The 18714-nt window shown below is 45.3% G+C and overlaps 1 protein-coding gene across 1 annotated transcript in view; it reads left to right on the top strand.

The window, feature by feature from the left end:
- The window catches only part of LOC110501001 (IQ motif and SEC7 domain-containing protein 3), a 195664-nt gene that overhangs the window by 77327 nt on the left and 99623 nt on the right, over positions 1-18714 (top strand). Inside the window, exon 3 of the mRNA XM_090200920.1 lies at positions 8965-9454. Within this exon, the coding sequence (XP_090057046.1) occupies positions 8965-9454 (490 nt within the window). The remainder of the gene's footprint in view (positions 1-8964; positions 9455-18714) is intronic.

Raw genomic sequence — 18714 nt, 5'->3', positions numbered from 1 at the left:
AAGGTATAGGTGGTGTACACTAGCTACAGTAAGGTATAGGTGGTGTACACTAGCTACAATAAGGTATAGGTGGTGTACACTAGCTACAATAAGGTATAGGTGGTGTACACTAGCTACAGTAAGTTATAGGTGGTGTACACTAGCTACAATAAGGTATAGGTGGTGTACACTAGCTACAATAAGGTATAGGTGGTGTACACTAGCTACAGTAAGTTATAGGTGGTGTACACTAGCTACAATAAGGTATAGGTGGTGTACACTAGCTACAGTAAGTTATAGGTGGTGTACACTAGCTACAATAAGGTATATGTGGTGTACACTAGCTACAGTAAGTTATAGGTGGTGTACACTAGCTATGGTAAGGTATAGGTGGAGTACACTAGCTACAATAAGGTATATGTGGTGTACACTAGCTACAATAAGGTATATGTGGTGTACACTAGCTACAATAAGGTATATGTGGTGTACACTAGCTACAGTAAGGTATATGTGGTGTACACTAGCTACAATAAGGTATATGTGGTGTACACTAGCTACAATAAGGTATATGTGGTGTACACTAGCTACAGTAAGCAAACTGTAAACTGGGCACAGCATCACAACAAGAAACAAACAACACTTTTATTTTTTTGGGGCTCAGGCATGGATTTAGCATACGTGGGGGGGGGGTTAATTTGCCATCCATACAGTATTGCTGAGGTGGCTTTCAAAAGGTTGCCCTTTTTCTGTGTCTCCATGGCGATGATCCCATCTGAGATCTGAACCCTGAAACCCTCTGGTCATGAGCCCAGATATCTAATCTATCTCTGTTGGTTGTTTGCTGCTGATGACACTGCAGAAACTGAGTTGTTTATAGTAGCGATACCAGCGAAAACGTCAAAGTGACATAACTGTCGTCAGGGAAACATTCAGGTTCAGAATTCTCTCTCAGCGGGGTGTCATGACTAAAATCCTACTCATATGAATCTGACAAACCAGGACGGGAGCGAAACAGCGTGCTACCACAACACACTAGGACACAGGGGGCTCTTTAGCATCAAATCGAGATGGCCGCGGGACCTAGAGAGCTCTGGGACTGCCTTCTGTGTGCCATGAAGTGTTTAGAGTTGAAGGTTTCTCTAAAAGAGATTGTAGACTCAGAGGGCCTCATCCCTACTCAAACACTCTAGGAAGAAAAAAAATGAATTTTGATATGAATTAATAATCATTATGTTTAGTTTTTGAGCCCGCGATGCCTGAGGCGTGAGAGTAGTTAATGTTTCACACTGTGGGAGTGGGGGGGGGGGTCATTAAATAGATTGTTCTCTCTCCTTCGGCAGGGAACTGGTGTGTCACAATACGGGGGCAACGGGGAAACAGCAGGGAGGCCTGTGCATGCTAACACAGACACACAGAGAGAGAAACACACACACACACAAATGTACACTCACATGCGCACACACACAGAAATATATATACAGAATTACACTCACACAAATACACACACACACTTACAGTAATATATGACTCACACACATGACAACCACACGTAGACAGGCACACACGCACACAGACAGGCACACACGCACGCACGCACACACACACACACACACACGCATACACACACACACACACACACACATCACATCACATCACATCAATACTGCACAGCGCCAAGGACACACGTTCCTTTAAAAACACATCATTTTGTGTGTGTCAAACATACTAAAACGCTCTGCATGCATGGTGCCATGAAAACAAGGAGCATATAAGCTGAATCTTCCCTTTAATGCAGCAACAGCAGTATGTAGTAAAGTCAGCGAAGAGGATGGACAATGCAGTAGATAAACCCCAACCCCGGGTAGCCAACACTTTGATGTCACCGTGAAAGGAAACTGCTGCAACACTATTGCAGCTAACCAAACACAATGCAGACAAGCAACCATCAACCCACCTGGCTTTGACACGCTCGGTCGCCTCACGTAGACTTGCGCAGGCGTTAGCGGTCACTGTTGAGCGCAAGCCGTCAGCACTGTAATTATATCCTAATGGCAATGCAACGGAGGCTGGCTACGCTTGTCTGGCTCCTGGCAGAGAGAGAAAAAGGGAAGAGAGAGAGAAATGGAAGAGGGAAAGAGATAGAGAAGAGAAGGAAAGAGAGGAGAGAGCATGAGAGAGAAGAAGAGAAAGAGAGAGAGAGGGGAGTAGAGAGAGGGGTTAGAGAGAGAGAGAGAGGGAGAGAGAGAGGGGTTAGAGAGCGAGCTTAGAGAGAGAGAGAGAGAGAGAGAGAGAGAGAGGGAGAGAGAGAGAGAGAGAGAGAGGATAGCGAGAGAGAGAGAGAGAGGGAAGAGTGAGTGTCAGGCAACAGCCAAGGCCTGGCTCTGCCCCGTCAGTCACCCTGACACCTGGAACCACTCAATCTCCTTAGCCCACAATGGAGGGAGAGAGATGGAGGAGGGGGCAGTGAACATGATGGATATGGCAGTGGAGGCTGGTGACTTGAACAATTGAGGAGGATGGGAGACCCACGGTGTAGGCATGGAATCCATGGAGACGACAAAGTGTGTTTCAAAAATCGTCAAAGCCTAATTATTTTAACCTAAAGCATTTAATAAAGACATGTATAGTACACTATTATGGGGAATGGAGATGAGAGGGCTACTTGCAGTGTTGGGAAGGGATCACAGCAGTGATTAAATGAGAGTATGAGGCATGAGTTGAGGTGTTCAGAGGCTTGACTTCAGTGCAGGACAGGATTTGTCTGGGAAGACAAAAAGCAATAACACAACACATTACACAGTTAGAGAAAAGACCTAAGAATGAGTTAGTCTGAGCAAAGAGTCAAATCATTGATGTGTAATAATGTGATTCTGTATGAGATTGACTCTACATACAGTAATGTGAGAAAATTGACAGGGGGACTCACAGTGCTTGGAGAGGAAACATTCAATGTGCCAGTGGATGAGCGGGCACATGAGACGTGGCTTCAGTTCATGTCAGGAGAGAGTTGACGATGGTAGTGGAGTGGTCATCACCTCTTAATAAGAGAACAGGAGGGGACTTGGCTGTAAATACAAATAGCAGATACATTCCATTACAGCTGTGCCGTTGTAGGTTTGAACAACAAGCTTCTCCATGAAGTTAAACTCAGACATCTCAACATTCACAGTCTAACACAGACTGCGCATCTCACCCACTTCACACATCAAAGTAGCCCAAGAAACGTTCCTGAATAAATCTCTGATCATCCACATACCTGATGATAACTGACAACTGCAAGCAGACTGGTGGCACCATAGGTCCCTGAGTGTGGGGGGGGTAATTTTTACCCCCTGGGGTCTGGAGTTTTTCCTTATCTGTTTAGGAAAACTCTGGACCCTATAAGGTATGACAGTGATTCATCAATTGTAAAAGGTTTTATAAGGGCTATGATGGGACCAGTTTTTCTTAATCAGGTCACATGGATGAAAACCCTGTCAAACTGCAGCAACCTTATACTTATATCATATGAATTACATTTAGAGGAGATGAGGAGAGGGATTCCCTCTACCCAGATACAGAGACAACAACTAACAGACAATAGAACTCACAGGGCTGAGCTTGCTTTATGCATGTTTGCATCATGGAGGCCTATGCAACTGTAGGCCTTATAAAACGTTTACTCACTTCTGTCATCAGTATTATGTTGATTGATTAATTCCAGTTAATCATTTTGGGTTGAAAACATATAGGCAGCCTAGCCAGTCCAATTTTGAATATAAAACACATTTGATCACATTCACATTTTCTCCTGACACACAAATGGACTATAAATACATAACGTTACCAATCAGTTACCCTGACCAGATGGACAGGGCACATCGGCTGTATGCTGCTGCTGTTATTAGTAGCCTACAGTTGATCAGACTGAAAAATCATGAATTCTCTAATCCTAATCCTATGATCAGATGGACAACATGTCAGTTCATATTGCAAAAGCTTTGATTTGTTGGAGGTCATCCTCCGGAAGTTGTCATGATTAGAGGTCGACCGATTATAATTTTTCAACGCCGATACCGATACCGAATATTGGAGGACCAAAAAAAAGCCGATACCAATTAATCGGCCGATTCATTTTTTGGGGTTTTTGTAATAATGACAATTACAACAATACTGAATGAACACTTATTTTAACGTAATATAATACATCATAAAATCAATTTAGCCTCAAATAAAATGAAACATGTTCAATTTGGTTTAAATAATGCAAAAATAAAGTGTTGGAGATGAAAGTAAAAGTGCAATATGTGCCATGTAAAAAAGCTAACGTTTAGGTTCCTTGCTCAGAACATGAGAACATATTTGACTATTGGATGTTCTTATAGGCACTTTACATTGCCAGTGTAACAGTATAGCTTCCGTCCCTCTCCTCGCCCCTACCTGGGCTCGAACCAGGAACACATCGACAGCCACCTTCGAAGCAGCGTTACCCATCGCTCCACAAAAGCCACGGCCATTGCAGAGCAAGGGGAACAACCACTCCAAGTCTCATAGCGAGTGACGTTTGAAACACTATTAGCGCGCACCCCGCTAACAAGGCAGTTAACCCACCGTTCCTAGGCCGTCATTGAAAATAAGAATGTGTTCTTAACTGACTTGCCTAGTTAAATAATGGATAAATAAAGGTGTAAAAAATATATATTTTTAAATAATAAAACATTTGCCAAATCGGTGTCCAAAAATACAGATTTCCAATTGTTATGAAAACTTGAAATCGGCCCTAATTAATCGGCCATTCCGATTAATCGGTCGACCTCTAGTCATGATTACCATATAGGTCTATGGAAGGAGGTGAGCCCTACGAGCCTCTTAGGTTTTGTATTGAAGTCAATGTACCCAGAGGAGGACAGAAGCTAGCTGGCTACACCATGGTGCTACCCCAGAGAGTACTGTTGAAGTTACTATTGACCATTGCAAAACAGTGTGTTTTAATTAATTATTTGGTGACATATGAATATATTTAGTATAGTTTTATCTAAAAATTATTTAACATTTTTTTTTGTTTCACTATTTTTATTTTTATGAAATTTCACTGAGGAGGATGGACCCGTCCTTCCTCCTCTGAGGAGCCTCCACTAGCATATGGAGGGAGGGAGGAAGGGGGGGGTGGTGGAAGGGAAGGAAAGGAGGGAGGGGAAGGAAGGGAAGAGGGACAGAGGCAAGTGGAGAGAGAGAGAGAGAGAGACGAGGGGGGCAGGGAGCATTATATATTTGGAGGGAGGGAGGGAGGGAGCTAAGAGGAGAGATGGATTATTAAGGAGAGAAAGAATAAGTCAAGAGGTAAAGATATAGTAGTGGAGGTGAAGAGGGAGTAGAATAGTTTCAAATGCAAGCAAACACCTCTGTCTCACTGTCTCACTGTGTGATCTTCTGTTCGTCTGTAGCTGCATGGCATCAACATACATTGTCTGTATGCTCAACACCTGTCTGTCCTGTTGCCTCTGTAAACTGTATCGCCCCTGTTGTATACACTATAGTCCCTCCATGTCCTTCCTCTGTTACTCTGGTTCTTTAGATATCAATATGCCATATCAATGATCATCAGAAGTACTTTTCTTACTCTTTGAGGGGCCGAACAACAGGAAAGAGAGATTGGATTCGTCACGACAACAAAAGACAACAGAAAAACAGGGAAACTCTTCCTGCAAGAATATAACTCCCCGTCTCGGGCAGGATGTATTTTTACCCCGAAAGCCCAGCCACACCTGCTGAGTGCCGAGGCGCCCAGGCTTTATTTCTCCATCCATTATTCATACGCCAGCTCCATTATGAGAACACGTCCTGTCCTTATGAAGATACTCTCTGTCTGCCTCACAAGCTGTTCAGTGAAAATGCAGAGCTGTTGTAGAGACCTACAGTATGTGAGGAACAAAGGAAAACAGAATGGGATTTTGTTGGCAATGCACTATGCATAGATCGTGTGGGATCGTGTGTTCGGGTGAATGCAGGAAGAGGAAGAGGTGCGCAAACATTGGAACAGTGTAGAAGTAAGCAAGTGCACTGTGCTGCATGCAGACATACATAGACACACGTGCATACATACATTTATACACGCATGCACACACACACACACACACACACACACACACACACACACACACACACACACACACACACACACACAAACACACACACACACACACACACACACCCACGCACACACACACACACACACACACACACACACACACACACACAGACACACACACACACACACACAGACAGACATGACACAGCACTCCAGTCCCCCCTCTCTGTGTTCATTTTCTTCATCTCTGAGGTTTGGGTGAATTAGCTAGATTTTTCCCTCTTGCTTTGATGATGATGCGGCACCACAGTATGCTCTGTATTCGCTGCAGAGCCCTGTTTTAGCACCCTCGGGGGGAATCTCCTCTTCCAGTACTCGTTTGCGGCGCTGCATATGTTTTGCTGAAATGTTCAGATTTTTTGCTCACTACGGTCACAGCATTGTGATGTGATCGCTCCAAAACATGGCCTGAATATTCACGATTTCAGAGACATTCAGGGGTCATTTTAATGGTGCATTAAACAAGAGCTTTTAAGCAGAGAGTGTTGTGAAACCCCAGGATGGATTCCACCATTTTAAAGGACATTATACTGGACAGTAATAAAGACAAACACACACACACACACACACACACACACACACACACACACACACACACACACACACACACACACATATACAACACATCCCTGCAGTACTGCGGAGCACCAAGGACACATGCCTTTAACACATGCCTGTGTGTGCCTACCTAGCATACCAAAATCTATCTTCCTCACTCTCTTTATATTTTTCTCTCTTTCTCTTGCTCTCTTTCATGTGTCCATGAAAACTCCTCAAGTTCTTGAAACTGTCGACCGTAGAGCTACGAAGACGAAGAACCAAACGTAGCACAGAATTCTCTCCGAAAGAACTGAATCATGTGGTTCAGTTCCATGAAACTCCTCTCAGAGTTGAAACCGGGGGGAAATGAAGGCCGTGTCATACATCAATCATCATCTGGCCTGACGTAGATCTAGAACACTAAAGTGGCTCAGCAACTCAGATAAAGACATGAAAAGCTGCCACGATGGAGTTCACGCTCAGTCACTTTCCCTCAGAAATGTGGGCCGACCTATAAAGGTTTTATCTAGAGAACACTAACACTTCTTTGTCTTGCATTCACACTCCCATAGAAACATACTTTATGTTACATCTAAGTTATTATTTTTCTCATACTTACCATGGATTTGTGTTTTTCTATCAGAGGACAAGGCATGTTTTATTGGTAGTTCCCGACAGACTGGCTCGTTACTTGTTGTGGCTCACACATTGGACATTGGAGAACCAATAATATTGTGTAGTGGCTAGAGCGCTGTGATCAGTCTGTCAGTTTCAGAGATGTGATAGGAGATTGTCTGTCAGCAACACTGGGGTTCTGGGCTCCACTATGGGGCAGTGAGAGGCTTTATCAGGCCTTGGCAATTCAAAGAGAGAGAGAGAGAGATTGAGGTTTAGAAAGTAAGGAGGGAGGGGTGTGGAGAGAGAGAGAGGGGGTATAAAGAGAGGAAGGAGACTAGTGGGAGAAGGACGGGGGAGAGCACAAGAAGGAGGTGAGGGAGAGAGAGACAGAGAGAGAGGCGTCACTACAGACCCGGGTTCGATCCCAGGCTGAGTCGCAACCGGCCGCAACTGGGAGACTCATGAGGCGGCGCACAATTGGCCCAGCTTCATCCGGGTTAGGGGTGGGTTTGGCCAGCTGGGATGTCCTTGTCCCATCGCGCTCTAGTGACTCCTTGTGGGGGACTGAGCACATGCACACTGACTTCGGTCACCAGTTGTACGCTGTTTCCTCCTACACATTGGTGAGATTGGCTTCCGAGTTAAGCGAGCAGTGTGTCAACAAGCAGTGCGGCTTGGCAGGGTCGTGTTTCGGAGGACGCATGGCTCTCGACCTTCAACTCTCCCAAGTCCGTACGGGAGTTGCAGCCATGGGACAAGACTGTAACTACCAATTGGATATCACGAAATTGGGGAGAAAAAGGGTTAAAAAGTACAACTTTTTTTTAAAAGGGAGATTAGACAGCATTTGAGAGATGAGAGAGGAAGGGGAAGAACAGAGTGATGGTCATACAGAAACAGCCAGCAGAGTAGAGAGGAAGAGGGGAGGAGCAACAGAGTAAGAGAGAGAGCCTCATGGTCCCAGAGTAATATCAGACACTAGCCACCCCGCTGACAGCTGAGTCCCCACTCTGTCAGTCACTCCATCAAACACTGTGACAGTCCCAGAGTCCCCAACAACACAACAGTAGCTACAGTATGCTGTGGTCCTGTGTACAGTGCAATGCCCACGGCAGGTCACACTTCACGGACATCCCCATTCCCTTTCTAAAAGCCAACACACTCACGCTTGTACGCACACACACTATCACGGGTGCTCACATGCACACACGTGCTATCTCACACTTGCTAATGCAAGCACACATGCAGGCACACACACACACACACACACACACCTCAGGCTGCCCCTGTGAAGGCAGTCTAGGCCTGTAGCTGCATGACTGTACCCCATGTCTGTGTGTCGCTGTCGGATTCCCCCAAAGTTGTTCTTGGTGTGTCCTCATAATAACTCCTCTGTGTGGTGTTGATGCAGTGTGTCTGTCCTCTTTTGAATACTGAAACTGAAATGCACTGTGGTCGTATAGTGTCCTCTGTTCTGTGCTTGTGCTGTCTATACCGGACAGCCTCTGCTGACACACAGACAAACTGACAGACTCCTGTTCTTCTGACCCTGCACACACCTCGTATCACCAGAGACACAGAGAGAGGTTCACACAGAGGTCAAACCCCCTACTACGACCCAGCCAGCCTGGAGAAGAGGTCAAAGGTCAGCCAGCAGGAAGCAGAACCCTCACTCTGCCGTTTTCTCCTCCTTTCTGCAGCGACGACCTTCCTCCAGACTCACCCTCAGGTGAGGAGGGAAAGAGAGAGGGAGAAGGGGAGCTCCAGCCCCAGGTCCAACCCCAGCAGCCTGAGCTCCAAGCCCAGCCCCAACCTGAACCCCAGCCTCAGCCTAAACCCGAGGGCACGAGCGTGGGCGAAACACAGCAGGAGGTCACCCCCGCGGCCTCCCGCTCACCAAGCGGAGGGGAACTCGAGCAGGAGGAGGGAGAGCGAGGAGATAAGGAGGAGGAGGAGATAAAGCAGAAAGAGGTGGTGGATTCGCAGCAGGAGCAGCAGCATGAGGGGGAGGCAGCAGTAGAGGCTGAGGTGGAGGAGGAGGAGGATGGGGCAGAGGCCCGGGGGGGAGCGGCGGGGAGGAGGGCCAGCCTGCACCACACAGCTTCTCCCATGAGGGTGCAGCGCAACGGGGCCTGCTCGCACTCCACCACCTCCGACTACGAGCTCTCGCTCGACCTCAAAAACAAGCAGGTAGGGTGTGTGGGGGTGGGGGGGAACGGTGTGATATGTGCGGGGGTAGGGGAAAGGGGGGCTCGGCTTGGGTTGTACTGTATGTCTTTGTGGTCTTTGTGGTCGTTTGTTGAGGTTCTGTCTGAGGTCAAGGCTGTTTGTTTTGTCTGTTGAGGCTGTTGTTGATTTGGTTCATCTGGGATTGTTTGTCTGTTATGGCTGTTTTTTTGTGGATTGGCCTCGGCTGGCAGTTGATTGACATTATTTGCCTTTGAAGTTGGCTCTGCAGGTGTTCTTAGGGTGTTTTGGGTTGTTGAGTCTTGCTGTCTTCTACATTAACATGAGTCATCATCATCATCATCATCGCCACTGTCATTTTCACCTTCATTGACATAACATGGCTTTTGTCTTTTGAACAGATGTGGAACAGTGACCTTCTACTGAGGCGGTGTGTGTTCTGTTCTCACAGCACCTTCTTCTGCTGTGTGGCAGCTTGCTGTTTAACGAATGGCTCACACTGTGTGTCTAAGTGTCTGGGAGGTTTTTAAATGGAAAACATTTAGTTGCTTCCCACCGACTCTTTCTCTCACTCACACAATCACACATTCTCTTGTGTAAATGATACATCGTCATGGTAACAGAATGAAGTAATATTCCCGATGGTGGTTGTGCTGCTTGTATGAACTAAACTCATGTCTTCTCTCCTGGTCTGTTTGTCTTATGTTGTTTTCACCTTAACATCATATGTTCAGAGTTGCCATATGTCTAGACTAGAAACTCTACTGTACATGTAGTAAGTGTTCAGGAAATCATCCATGTGTGATGGCCCTGCTAACATACAGAGACCCATCTCTGGGCGTCTGTTTGTCAACTCTGTGTGTGTATGTGTGCCTGTGCATGCATGTGTGTGTGTGTGTGTGTGTGTGTGTGTGTGTGTGTGTGTGTGTGTGTGTGTGTGTGTGTGTGTGTGAGTGTGTGTGTGTGTGTGTGTGTGTGTGTGTGTGTGTGTTCTCATCATCCCATTCATCTGAGACGTTGGATTCATCAGACACTCATCTGCATATGAGGGGCTTTGACCACCCCATTCCCCATCCCGTCCACTGACCTTCAACCAGGTAACCTTTCCATTCCCCATCTCATCCACTGACCTTCAACAAGTTAACCTTTCCATTCCCCATCCCGTCCACTGACCTTCAACCAGGTAACCTTTCCATTCCCCATCTCATCCACTGACCTTCAACAAGTTAACCTTTCCATTCCCCATCCCGTCCACTGACCTTCAACCAGGTAACCTTTCCATTCCCCATCCCGTCCACTGACCTTCAACAAGTTAACCTTTCCATTCCCCATCCCGTCCACTGACCTTCAACGAGGTAACCTTTCCATTCCCCATCCCGTCCACTGACCTTCAACCAGGTAACCTTTCCATTCCCCATCTCATCCACTGACCTTCAACCAGGTAACCTTTCCATTCCCCATCCCGTCCACTGACCTTCAACGAGGTAACCTTTCCATTCCCCATCCCGTCCACTGACCTTCAACGAGGTAACCTTTCCATTCCCCATCCCGTCCACAGACCTTCAGCCAGGTAACCTTTCCATTCCCCATCTCATCCACTGACCTTCAACCAGGTAACCTTTCCATTCCCATTCCATCCACTGACCTTCAGCCAGGTAACCTTTCCATTCCGCATCTCATCCACTGACCTTCAACCAGGTAACCTTTCCATTCTCCATCCCGTCCACTGACCTTCAGCCAGGTAACCTTTCCATTCCGCATCTCATCCACTGACCTTCAACCAGGTAACCTTTCCATTCCCCATCTCATCCACTGACCTTCAACCAGGTAACCTTTCCATTCCCATTCCGTCCACTGACCTTCAACCAGGTAACCTTTCCATTCCCCATCCCGTCCACTGACCTTCAACAAGTTAACCTTTCCATTCCCCATCCCGTCCACTGACCTTCAACGAGGTAACCTTTCCATTCCCCATCCCGTCCACTGACCTTCAACCAGGTAACCTTTCCATTCCCCATCTCATCCACTGACCTTCAACCAGGTAACCTTTCCATTCCCCATCCCGTCCACTGACCTTCAACGAGGTAACCTTTCCATTCCCCATCCCGTCCACTGACCTTCAACGAGGTAACCTTTCCATTCCCCATCCCGTCCACAGACCTTCAGCCAGGTAACCTTTCCATTCCCCATCTCATCCACTGACCTTCAACCAGGTAACCTTTCCATTCCCATTCCATCCACTGACCTTCAGCCAGGTAACCTTTCCATTCCGCATCTCATCCACTGACCTTCAACCAGGTAACCTTTCCATTCTCCATCCCGTCCACTGACCTTCAGCCAGGTAACCTTTCCATTCCGCATCTCATCCACTGACCTTCAACCAGGTAACCTTTCCATTCCCCATCTCATCCACTGACCTTCAACCAGGTAACCTTTCCATTCCCATTCCGTCCACTGACCTTCAACCAGGTAACCTTTCCATTCCCCATCTCATCCACTGACCTTCAGCCAGGTAACCTTTCCATTCCCCATCTCATCCACTGATCTTCAACCAGGTAACCTTTCCATTCCCCATCTCATCCACTGACCTTCAACCAGGTAACCTTTCCATTCCCCATCTCATCCACTGACCTTCAACCAGGTAACCTTTCCATTCCCCATCTCATCCACTGACCTTCAACCAGGTAACCTTTCCATTCCCCATCCCGTCCACTGACCTTCAACCAGGTAACCTTTCCATTCCCCATCTCATCCACTGACCTTCAACCAGGTAACCTTTCCATTCCCCATCTCATCCACTGACTTTCAACCAGGTAACTTTTCCATTCCTATTCCGTCCACTGACCTTCAACCAGTTAACCTTTCCATTCCCCATCCCGTCCACTGACCTTCAACCAGGTAACCTTTCCATTCCCCATCTCATCCACTGACCTTCAACCAGGTAACCTTTCCATTCCCCATCTCATCCACTGACTTTCAACCAGGTAACTTTTCCATTCCCATTCCGTCCACTGACCTTCAACCAGGTAACCTTTCCATTTCCAGCTCTCACACAGATCATCAGTCACACCTCAAGACCAGAGAAAGAGAAAAGAGAGAGAGACTTGTGAGCGAACAGTGTAGTTCTCAAGGTGTAAAAACAACAACTTGCTGAACCATATACAGTGCCTTAATTTACGTGTTAGTCATTTATCAGACACTCTTATCCTCTTAGCGCGAAGATCGCTAGCGGGATCAAATTCGACAAAATCCGGTGAAATCGGAGCTCACCAAATTCAAAATACAAAATCAGAATATTAAACATTCATGAAAATACAAATGTCATACATGATTCTTTAGCTTAGAACCTTGGTAATCTAACTGCGTTGTCAAATTTCAAAAAAGGCTTTACGGCGAAAGCATAGCATTTGATTGTCTGAGGACAGAGCCCCATGTCAACATATCTTTCAAACCAGCACTAGCAACACAAAATCAAAAATAGCGATAAAATAAATCACTTACCTTTGGAGATATTTCTCTGGTTGCAATCCCAAGGGTCCCAGCTACACAATGAATGGTCGTTTTGTTCAATAAAGTTCTTCTTTATATCCCAAAAACGAATTCAATAATCCAGTCTTTCAACATGCATACAAAGGATTCCAAAATGTTACCAGCAAAGTTTGTCCAAACTATGTTTTTTATTAATTGTCTAATATCTAAATAAAGGATAATATTTCAGACGGAGAATAGTATGTTCAATAGCAAAGGAAAAGAACGAAGAGTGCGCCCACATTCACGCTTGAAAAAATACTACTTTTGCCCTGGTGCTCAACTTGGAACGACAACAAATACTTAATTTAAAAAAAAAAACAAGTCTTAAACCTTGTATAAAGACTGTTGACATCTAGTGGAAGCCATAGGAACTGCAGTCTAGGAGGCGGAAATAAGATCTTTCAATAGCATTGCATTGGAAGTCATTCCAAGCTCAACAATTTTTTTTTACGGATACATTTTCCTCAGGTTTTCGCCTGCTATATCAGTTCTGTTATACTGACAGACATTTTTTAAACAGTTTCTAGAAACTGCAGAGTGTTTTCTATCCAATCCTACCAATTATGTGCATATCCTAGCTTCTGGGCCCGAGGAACAGGCAGTTTATTTTGAGCACGTCAGACAGGCGGAAATTCAGGAAACTAGCCTTACTCGCAGAGAGGTTAACCAGAGCGACTTACAGTTAGTCGCCCTAATTCACCCCTTATCACCCTCATCCTCTCCCCTATTTCAACCCTACTCCCCCTCATCCTTGAGTACTGCAGCAACAGCCCCTAAGGCTGTTTATACAGGTGAAGTCGGAAGCTTACATACACTTAGCTTGTAGTCATTAAAACTTGTTTTTCAACCACTCCACAAATTTCTTATCAACAAACTATAGTTTTGGCAAGTCGGTTAGGACATCTACTTTGTGCATGACACAAGTCATTTTTCCAACAATTGTTTACAGATAGATTATTTAACTTATAATTCACTGTATCACAATTCCTGTGGGTCAGAAGTCTGCATACACTAAGTTGACTGTGCCTTTAAACAGCATGGAAAATTCCAGAAAATGATGTCATGGCTTTAGAAGCTTCTGACAGGCTAATTGACATAATTTGAGTCAATTGGAGGTGTACCTGGTGATGTTTTTCAAGGCCTACCTTCAAACTCAGTGTCTCTTTGCTTGACATCATGGGAAAATCAAAAGAAATCAGCCAAGACCTCAGGAAAAACATTGTAGACCTCCACAAGTCTGGTTCATCCTTAGGAGCTAGAGATGAACGTACTTTGGTGCAAAATGTGCAAATCAATCCCAGAGCAACAGGAAAGTACCTTGTGAAGATGCTGGAGGAAACATGTACAAAAGTATCTATATCCACAGTAAAACTAGTCCTAAATTGACATAACCTGAAAGGCCGCTCAGCAAGGAAGAAGCCACTGCTCCAAAACCGCCATAAAAAAGCCAGAATACGGTTTGCAACTGCACATGGGCACAAAGATTGTATTTTTTGGAGAAATGTCCTCCGGTCTGATGAAACAAAAATATGACTTTTTGGCCAAAATGAACATCATTATGTTTGGAGGAATAAAGGAGAGGCTTGCAAGCCGAAGAACACCATCCCAACCTTGAAGCACGGGGGTGGCAGCATCATGTTGTGGGGCTGCTTTGCTGCAGGAGGGACTGGTGCACTTCACAAAATAGATAGCTTCATGAGGAAGGAAAATTATATGGATATATCGAAGCAACATCTCAAGACATCAGTCAGGAAGTTAAAGCTTGGTCGCAAATGGGTCTTCCAAATAGACAATGACACCAAGCATACTTCCAAAGTTGTAGCAAAATGGCTTAATTAAGGACAACAAAGTCAAGGTGTTGGAGTGGCCATCACAAAGCCCTAACCTCAATCCCATAGAAAATTTGTGGGCAGAACTGAAAAAGCATGTGCGAGCGAGCAGGGAGGCCACTAAACCTGAGTCAGTTACACCAGCTCTGTCAGGAGGAATGGGCCAAAATTCACCCAAGTTATTGTGGGAAGCTTGTTGAAGGATTCAGGAATTGTGAAAAACTGAGTTTAAATGTATTTGGCTAAGGTGTATGTAAACTTCCGACTTCAACTGTATGTGCTCACGTAGAGAGTTTTCATAGGATAAATGCCATAGTATATTGCTCTCTCTATATTTAACGTAAACGTTTTTTTCAGAACCAACATTTTGGTATTTGGCAATGTAAGTATTGTATATTAGTACAATCATAGTTAATCATGACCAGGGCAAAGGTTGTGTTCACAAAAGGCTTTTGGTGTATTCTGACATCAAATTCCTGTCATTAGAATCTCCTTGCTCAAGGATAAGCTGAGCCACAATGTGATTTTATACAGAATACATTTACGCAGCATAGCCTGCTCTGTAGGTAGTATCGGCAGTGAAGAGCTCATTGCAAGTAAAAACTGTGGGTCCAGTCAGTCCTGTAAAAGAACCATTGGTCTAATAGCATTAGTTGTACAAGTGTCCCAGTTGATAGGCTGGTTGATGAAGGCTCCCTCCTCTATCGGCTTTTTCCTGAGTCCCATTTGTCGAATTCCCTCAATTTTGTCTCTGGGCCCATAATTGCCTTTTTGTTCCGCAGATTCCTTCTTGAGAAAGCATTGGATTCGAGCCTCATTAATCAAACTACATTTATCTCTGTAATGTTTCTCAGCGGCGGGGTGAGGGATGTTATCAGACTGCCTGTGTTCCCTCATAATCACACTCCAAACCTCCACCAGAGAGAGGGGATATTTATGAGCAATACATCTCACAACGCCATTATGGAAATGCGAGCTAAGTAATCCACATCAACCCAACTTTTTAAGGCAGATTTTTTTGTTGAGGGGTAGAGGCACTCTGTGTCTCAAAGTTCAATATGTTTACCCGAGCGTCTTTAAACTGCTGATGCTTAAAAATGGGTGGATTAGCACATTTTATCACACCGTTGGCTGGGTATGCTGAGAGCAGTGAAAACTGATCGTGTCCCGTATTCAATACTCTAGAGATGAAATGTTTTGAAAGACGGGTCGATGGAATCCTGTCAAGTTCCTTTTTTATCTTCTGCCAGCTTTTTGCGTCGGTTGAACTGTCACACTTCATGCCTTTTGAGAAGTGAACGTAGAATCTCCAACTGCCTCTCACAACAAAGGTTAATAAACCTCAAAGGGTTGAAGATGCTCAATAAGTCAACTACTTACTCGACCTCAGTGCTCCAGCCATTACCACGAGCCCGTCCTCCCCAATTAAGATGCCACCAATCTCCTGTGCTTGACCTACTGTAGGTTATCGCCTGACTCTCTTACGTTGTGGGCACCAAATGAATCTCCATTCCTGATAAACAGTAAGAGCTGTTCTGATTGATGCTCTATTCCTCAGAATTAGCTGTAGCCCTTTTTCTGTTACAAAGCACAGTATAACGCCATAATCATGTAAAGTTGACAATTTTCCTGGTGCAAATTAACTGACCTGACATGAATGAGCTTATAATTAGGAGGTAGCATTAGTCGTGCCCTCTCAACTATGTGTTTTCTGCATGCAAATGTAATCATCTGCTATTTAATCTCTGTGCCAGAACTCAATTTGAGGGTGACACTCATAAATATACATGGGTCACTAAGCTAAACGTCAATGAAAACGATGAACGAACAAATTCAACTGAGGATACCTTTTTCTGAACACAAAATTCTTCAAAATCCCTGAAGTGTGTTTGGCTCATAATTGACTTCAGGCTGGGTTTGCGTACGTGTTCATTTTGTTGTCCACCTGTATCGTGACATTTGGTGAGATGAAGTGAATGGGTTGCGTGACAGACTGTGAATGCCAGCTCGTCCTTGGAGACTATTCACCCAGATGAATGCAGCCAGGGAGAAGGCCAAGAGATACCATCCATAGCACATTTCTCTGAATAGCCAGATCTGATAAGCCAGAACAAAAAATAGCACTTCAAAAAAACAGATTGTTCCCCATAGAAAGTCTGACCTTTAATATTGGAAACCATTTTCATTCCTGGCATAAACATCCCCCCCAAAAACAAACTCTGAATGCGCTATTTCTGCAAGCCTTGGGGTATTAATATTTCAGTGGCAAAGAGGCAGAGTCCCATCTCTCATACACAGACTGGTCTTGTTTCAATTCATCACCAACAACTCCATACGCTCATCAGGTCAAAGGCCTGGTTGTGTGTGAATTCTGTCTGTCCTATAAAGTCCAATTGGTTCTCGCCCTTTGACCCCCTAGTGTGTAACGTTTGGTTATCAAACCATATTATAACCCCAAAATACCTTTTGCCTCATGTTAGATCGGTGTCACCTCAGCATTTTTAAAATAAATATTTCTGGATTTTTCTTTGAAGAGTTTTCAAAACTGTTCCTGGAGAGTTACCCTCCTGTAGGTTTTCACTCCATCCCCAGTTGTAACTAACCTGATTCCGTTTATCAACCAGCTAATTATTAGAATGAAGTGCGCTAGATGAGGGTTGGAGTGAAATCCTACAGGACGGTAGTTCTCCAGGAACAAGGTTTGGGTTCAAACCTACAGGAGGGTAGCTCTCCAGGAACAGGGTTGGAGTGAAAACCTACAGGAGGGTATCTCTCCAGGAACAAGGTTGAAGTGAAAACCTACAGGATGGTAGGTCTCCAGGAACAAGGTTGGAGTGAAAACCTACAGGATGGTAGCTCTCCAGGAACAGAGTTGGAGTGAAAACCTACAGGATGGTAGCTCTCCAGGAACAGAGTTGGAGTGAAAACCTACAGGAGGGTAGCTCTCCAGGAACAAGGTTTGAGTGAAAACCTACAGGAGGGTAGCTCTCCAGGAACAAGGTTGGAGTGAAAACCTACAGGATGGTAGCTCTCCAGGAATAGGGTTGGAGTTAAAACCTATGTGGGGGGTAGCTCTCCAGGAACAGGGTTGGAGTTAAAACCTACAGGAGGGTAGCTCTCCAGGAACAGGGTTGGAGTGAAAACCTACAGGATGGTAGCTCTCCAGGAACAGGGTTGGAGTTAAAACCTACAGGAGGGTAGCTTTCCAGGAACAGGGTTGGAGTGAAAACCTACAGAATGGTAGCTCTCCAGGAACAGAGTTGGAGTGAAAACCTACAGAATGTTAGCTCTCCAGGAACAGGGTTGGAGTGAAAACCTACAGGATGGTAGCTCTCCAGGAACAGAGTTGGAGTGAAAACCTACAGGATGATAGCTCTCCAGGAACACAGTTGGAGTGAAAACCTACAGGATGGTAGCTCTCCAGGAACAGGGTTGGAGTGAAGACCTACAGGATGGTAGCTCTCCAGGAACAGGGTTGGAGTGAAAACCTACAGGATGGTAGCTCTCCAGGAACAGGGTTGGAGTGAAAACCTACAGGATGGTAGCTCTCCAGGAACAGGGTTGGAGAGCCCTGCTCTACCATATCTCCATTGCCTCTCAGTCTACCTCTTTTAGTTCCACTACCCACCTTCCCCCTCCATCCCACCTTCTCTCTCTCCTGCTCACCCAGGCTTTCAGTGTCTAATGGAGATGGCAGAATGTACCAGAGAGATACAGGCTCAGGTAAAGCTGTGATGGGACCTAAATTCTTTATGCGCCGTCCCCTACCAACTCATTCTGAAGGCAAAACAAACAAGCCAAACTGACGCCTTTAATCAAAGGGAGCCCCCTCCCAGCTCCCGGCTCAGATCCAAGGCTACCTCTGCCTCAGACATTATTTCTGTCATTCGTTTTGACGAGTGA

Source organism: Oncorhynchus mykiss, chromosome 15 (genome assembly GCF_057628025.1).
Source record: "Oncorhynchus mykiss isolate SJ-2025 chromosome 15, ASM5762802v1, whole genome shotgun sequence".
NCBI classification, from domain to species: domain Eukaryota; kingdom Metazoa; phylum Chordata; class Actinopteri; order Salmoniformes; family Salmonidae; genus Oncorhynchus; species Oncorhynchus mykiss.
This window is presented reverse-complemented; position numbering and strand designations above follow the sequence as displayed.